At 33.7% G+C, this 6,751-nt stretch overlaps 1 protein-coding gene across 1 annotated transcript in view; it reads left to right on the plus strand.

Annotated features, from left to right (window-relative positions):
* The window catches only part of ABCD3 (ATP binding cassette subfamily D member 3), an 83,082-nt gene extending 76,532 nt beyond the window's left edge, over positions 1-6,550 (plus strand). The window contains exons 22-23 of the mRNA XM_074262742.1: positions 3,752-3,808; positions 5,095-6,550. Of these exons, the coding sequence (XP_074118843.1) occupies positions 3,752-3,808; positions 5,095-5,172 (135 nt within the window). The 3' untranslated portion in view covers positions 5,173-6,550. The remainder of the gene's footprint in view (positions 1-3,751; positions 3,809-5,094) is intronic.
* Positions 6,551-6,751: the final 201 nt, after the last annotated feature.

Consider the following 6,751-nt stretch of genomic DNA (forward strand, 5'->3'; position numbering starts at 1 on the left):
CACATTCACAATTATGAATACTTACTGTACATTTTTCTATATTTTGTTTTCTTCTGTTTTGTCCTTCCTTCTCTCTTCTTCTTTTTACCCCTTCCCTTCTCAAAAACTATATTTTACTTCTGAATACTCTCTCCCTTAAATTTCCCTCCCTTTTATTATAACCTTTCTACCCCTTCTTTTGTCTGGCTGCATAATATAAGGCCCTCAATATCATTTGGTCTTACCCTTCCAAGGCAACCACAAACTACAGCAATTTTCCACTGCTTGAGTTCTTTAGGTTGATAATTTTGTAGAGCTCATGAATGATATTGTAAATATCCAAATGGGGTACGCCATCTGTTATTCCTTTCTCTTCCTACTTCCCTGGTGGGGTAAGATAGATTGCTATACCCCCAATTGAGTGTGTTGAATTAATTAGATAAGACTGTGGTTCAAGTGTTACCCTCCCACCTCCAGTAAAAAAGCTCTTCCTTGTACACCTCTTTTATGTAAGATAATTTTCCCCATTCTTCCTCTCTTTTCCCCCCTTCTCACAAAGCATCTCTCTTTCTCATCCATTTTTTAAGATCCTCTTATCATAATCAATTTACTTCTGTACCCTCTATGTAGAGTCTTTCTAACTGTACTAATAATGATATAAAGAGTTAAATATATCATATTTCCATATAGGAAAGGAAACACTGAGTCCTGTAAAACTTCTCTTTAATATTTATCTTTATATCCTTCTCTTGAAGTTTGTATTTGAAAGTCAGATTTTCTGTTCATCTCAGATCTTTTTTTTCAGGAATGCTTGGAAGTTGTTCATTTCATCAAATGTTCATTTTTCCTCCATAAAGATTATACTCAATTTTGCTGAAAAGGTTATTCTTGGTAATAACCCTAAAAAAATTTCCTTTCCTTTCCTTTCCTTTCCTTTCCTTTGCCTTCTGGCATATAATATTCAAAACTCTCTTCTCCTATAACTTGGTAGCTCCAAAAGCTTGAGTTTTCCAGACTATTCTTTTGTTCTTTTTACCAAGCTGTTAATTGTCTTTTCATAATTTTCTTGCATCTCTCATTTTCCCCCTCAATTTTTCCTCTGCCAGTCTTTATTTTGAAAATGATTTTTTTTAGTAATTTCAGGAATTTTTGTATTCTAGGAATTCACTGTAGTAGTAGCTTTTTATGGTCAAATCTTTATTTGTTATTTGCTTATTTTCCCAATTTAGTTCTTGACTTTGAACTTTATATTAAAATTGGGCTCTGCTTACTTGAAAGTGGAGGGACACTATTCCAAGATTCAGGTTTTTTTGCACTGCTGTTTTCAGAGCAAGTTCTAGAGATGTTAAAGTTTTTGGTGCTTCCAAGGTGGTGTGATGTGGGGAGAGCTGTGGTCATGTTCCTATGGGACCAGAAGTGATACTTTCCCTCTGGTTGGATCTCTGTTTCCTTGTGACTGAAAGTGATACTGTTCCTCAAAGCCCTGTTCCTCTCTGCCCTAGAACTATGACCCAGAAATTGGGCCTGGGCAGCAGAGTTGCCATACAGCGCCCTGTCCCACGCCATTGCTGCCCTATAATCTTACCAGTTTCCTGATCCCTTCACTGTCTCTGTCTTGAGAGCTCTTGAAGCTGCCACTACATGGCTCCAAGCTAGCCACCAGCCTCATCACAAACCTTTCCTTTGGGTCTCTGGTCTCATCTCAGCCCTCTGGTGGCTTTGCCACCCTAGAATTCGATTGAAAGCTGAGAGGAGGGGAATATTGGGAGAACTGGGCTGTTCCTTGTACTCTCATTGTGCCTTCACCCCCAGAAGTGGGTCAGAGATTTTAGCCTGTGAGGACTGTGAGTTAGAAAAGTTTCTTTCTTTCCCTTCATCGTTTGCTGCCCATTGAGCCATCAGATGGTGGTTACCTCCAGATATGTCTCACCAGGCATGCAAAGAGGAGATAACCAGGAATAAAATTACTCTCCAAAGGACAGACTATCTTTTTATATATGTAGAATGTAGAAGATGGTGACTTAATCAGAATTCTAACAGAAAGCACATACAAAAGAATAAAAAAAAGAGGATTTGCTATCTTAATGTCTTTAAATTTGTAAATTTTTTGCCCTTATGTCATACCTCCTTAGTTGTATATTCAACTTATTAAACTGAACTTTTTTGGGAACTCTTTTAAAAAAATTAAGATTAATTACCAGAGAAAAATTTAGAGTTGCCTTAAATTGTCATTATGAATAACTTCTTCCTCTCACCCATATCACTTCCTTCCTTATTGACTGCTTTAGAGTAGTCTTGGTTTTTTATATCTCTGTCTCAGGAAAAACTTTTAAAATCTCTATTCTATTCCCTGAATTACATACTTACTCATTCACTTATGTATTTATTTGTTTTTTTCTGAGATATTTGGCGTTGTGACTTTCCCAGGGTCACACAGCTAGGAAGTGTTAAGTGTCTGAGACTGGATTTGAACTCAGGTCTCCCTGACTTCAGAGCTAGTGCTCTGTCCACTGCGTCACTTAGCTGCCCCTATTCCCTGAGTTTAATAAAAGCCATATATACAAGTTCTATAGTTCCAGTATAAATGTGCCCTTTAGTTTCACAGATACTAAGTTACAAAGTCATAATTTCAAACACAGATCCTTTAACTTTAAAATCCATTGAGATTTTTTTTTTACTCCATTATCACCACACAGTATGACAGGTATATGCATTACCACTATTATTAAAAAAAAGTTTTAATATCAAAGGAATCAGTTATTCATAGGTAGGCTATATTATGTTACTATTTAGGTATTTATTTGTTTTTATGATGTGGTGGAAAGAACACAGGATTTGGTATTATTGGAGGTTCTGGATTTGGATTCTTACTCCTCTCTATGAATGTTACTCGGTCTCTCTCTGGGCCTCAGTTTCTTCATCTGTAAACAATAAAAGGATTGGACTAAAGTGATCTCTTAAGATCCCTTTCAACTTTAAACTATGATCCTACTTAAGTTTTAGGGGAAGGGGTTGGAGGGCGTGCTAATAGCTTTTATACTTTATTACACTGAACGGAGAAATCATAATTTGATGTATTTTTAAATTAAGGATAAAGCTTGTATCAGTTGGAAGAATTTTCACTGATGAAATAATAGTTCTCAAAAGATTTAAACAAAATAACTGGATTTGAAGTTTGTTTTTCAGTGAAAATTATTTACGAGGTCTTTAGAAATGTAATAGAAAGGACTTATTACATTTACTAGATTATGACCTGACACTTTAGGATTTATTTGGCCTTAGGTTTTATTGGAAGAGAGGGTCACTTTTAGCAATAGTCAGTGTGAACTGAAAAGAGATTGGTATTGTGTGTATATCTGATGACTTAAGTTCAAGCCCTGGCCCCTTAGTGACTCTTGTGACTTGGAATACATCACTTTATTTCCCTGGGCCTGTTTTTTCAGCTGTTAAATGGGAATAATAATATTCGTATCACTTATTCTTTTGAGGAAAAAATTTTATAAATTATAAAGATCTGTGTATCATTAGGATTGATGTTAGATATTATTATGATTATGTTTTCAGTACAACAGGAGAGCTGGAAAGAGATCTTGAGATTGTCTGATCCAACTTCCTCACTTTATAGGGCCAGAAAAATTGTCTGGCTTGATCTCCATATCACAGAGAGCTGAACTGGTAGTAGGCTTATACTTACAAAATCCAGACGCTGTGCAGATGTAATTTATTAATGAAGTTATATCATTTATAAATATTTTGTTTTTCTTGATTTTAGGTTGGCATTACTCTTTTTACTGTGTCTCATAGAAAATCCCTTTGGAAACATCATGAGGTTTGTATTTTTTGTTTTTAGTTCACTTTGGATTTTTTGTTTAATTTCTTGTTTCCAAATAAAAATGGTTTCAGATATTTTGAGTTATTTCACCTTTCTCATTCTTTTAAAATGTTCTATAAAATTCCTTGAGATATAATCATTTCATTATTATTTATTAAATGCTGTGGATTTTCTTTTTAGTGATCTTGTGTTTTTGGAAACAGTAACTACAAAAACTATATATACAATCCCACATTACTTTATTTGTGTTAACATAGAGTTCATATTATGCATAAGTCACTGTGCTAGGAGATGGGAATATCATGATAAAAATGAAACATTTCTATTACATATAATGGAATTGTAAAGTCTGTTTTTTTCTTGAAGAGAGAACTATTCAAATCAAAGTTTCTGTAAAATATACTGAAACCTTTGTGTATACCTGTAGTTTATAAATATTAGAAGCAATTTTTTTTAATGGGGGGAAAGGTTTAGAAAAGGAATAGATAAGTTGTAGATTGAACGGCCAAGGAGTTTCACACCCTGATTCTCAATGAGTAATGAAGTAAGACATTACTTGCAAGACAAGGCAATATTAAGGGAGGAGAGAATCCAAGATCCTGAAAAATCAAAATTAACCAAAATATGAGATCGTGAAAAATAAAAAAATTAAGTAAGACTGCTTTTCTAATAGGTTCTGCTATTTATCAGTCATTTGTATTTCTTCCTTGAAGAATTTCTTATATTCCTTCAAGAAACACTGTTAATCTACTCAAAAGAAATGTTCCTTCAGCCCTTTTAGTTTCTCATCTAGTAATCTATTATTTTACATTTAGAAATAAACAAAACACACTGCAAATCATAACAAATATCTCCTTACCTATTGATACTTCTTTTATTTCTTTTGTAGCCCTGTCTGTAGGGGACATTTAAAATTTCAAAATAGAAATGAGCTTTCTATCTGTTTTGTTTTATTTTGCCACTGTTCTTGAGAACTTTCCCTTTACTTTCTTAGAGGCAAAATCTGAATGTTGGTTTGAGTTTTTTTTTTTTTGTTTGTTTGTTTATTTGCTTTGTTTTTGGCACTGTCTTCAAGATAAAGCAGTAATTAAGTTGACTTGAAAAAGTTTTCTCTCTTTTCAGTACACTCTTTCTCAGTATAAACTTAACTTGCAGAATCATCTACATCTAAAGTTTGAATTGTAGTGACATGAAATATGCAAGAATTTTATTGTAATAAGTAAAGATTTGCAAATAAAAGGGAGACTTTATCCCAATTAATGTATTTTCCTTCTTTCCTACAGTATTACCTACATATGGATGGGAGAGGCAATTATGAGTTCAAGCAGATAACTGAAGACACAATTGAGTTTGGCTCTTAAAATGTGAAGAATTACAGCTGCTTTTTTGAAATAAGTTCAGAGTACCCATGGAAATACAAAGTACATTGTAAAATACAGTTATTAAGCTTGTTTAAAAACAATTAATTGTAGGTATAGAAAAATCCAAAACAAGCGGTTAAAAACATTTACTATTATGTAGGATATTGCTAATTGTGTATATGTTGGTTTAATTATTAATATGTACTAAGAATGTCCTTATTCTTGTGGTTAAAAACCTGCCTAAATTAAATTGGGCTTAAATCAGTGTAACCTGATTCATCCTGGGATGTAAACCATTTGAAGTCAGCTAATTTGACTTTTGTGGACCTTCCTTTTCCTTCAGTGAAGAGCCCTGTTTAAAATTGGGGTCATCACCTTTCCTATTCTAATGAGACAGTCCTGGGTTTTCTTTGTCTATCCCAAGGTACTGGGGAACACACAAAAAAAATCATAGTGTATTATGAAAATCTTTCACACCATCGCATAATAGCAGTTAGTTGCACAGTGACAGATTTCTTTAGCTGCCACATTTACACTCATTCCTCATGTCTCAGAGTGCTTTTGACTTCTTGAAAGCCTCTCTGACTTCTCCTTTTCTAAACAACAAATGTGCCCCTTCCCTTTACAGTGTTGAGTTGGTTTGGGGGTTATTTTTACAGATGTAGGGACATCTACTTTGTCTTGTACACAAAGGAGGTTATTTACCTGCCTTACCTTTTCAGTATTTGGGAAGGTCCTTAGAAATCAAGCTCCACTATTCAAGATTTTTTTAAAAAAAGAATTGAACAAATTTGTGTATCCTAGTAAACCATTCCTTAGAAGTCTGGTGATTCTGTAATCTCAAATCCAAGGTATCATAGGAATGAATGCCTTGTGTAAGGGTATTGCACTGAATAGGTAATGTGGTCTCTCATTCTCTTACCATGATTTCATGTTTTAAAAAATGATCTTTTATCATAAAACAGTGTGGGCATGGGAGAAATTATACGCGTCCTAGGGTCTAGTTTACATGTGTGAATTCTGAATGCCTTTTTATTATATTTGGATCATTATGTTTAATTACTGTATCCTGATGTAGAAGTTGATTGCCCCTCAAATAACGTTTCTGCACACTTCCCTTAAGTTACAAATATTAACTTAATGAGAACTTCAACTGAGCATAATCAATATAATTAGCATAATCAGTTTATCCAGACCAGGGCTCAGAAAGACGCATTTTATATATTTGTTCCTGCATAATTCTGCAGATCACTGGCTACTAAAGTGAAACTTGATGTACTCATTCCATGAGACATAACAATGTTTTTACCACTTCTCTTAGAAAATTATCTACTTCTCATTTACTTTCTGTTCAGATTAAAAAAAAAATCGAATCTTATACAATGACTATTGTTTGTTCTTTTTAATTTTGATTTAGAATGAGTGTGTTAAATATTCTATGGTTTATACAGTGGTGATTTAAACATCACCCAAAGAATAATATTATGTGATCATGTGCTCCGCCAAAGGCTTTAGTGAAAACTGGTGGGTTTCAGTTAAGTATATTTCAGACATATAAAACTGTCTTTTATATATGAAT

This window comes from Sminthopsis crassicaudata, chromosome 4 (assembly GCF_048593235.1).
Source record: "Sminthopsis crassicaudata isolate SCR6 chromosome 4, ASM4859323v1, whole genome shotgun sequence".
NCBI classification, from domain to species: domain Eukaryota; kingdom Metazoa; phylum Chordata; class Mammalia; order Dasyuromorphia; family Dasyuridae; genus Sminthopsis; species Sminthopsis crassicaudata.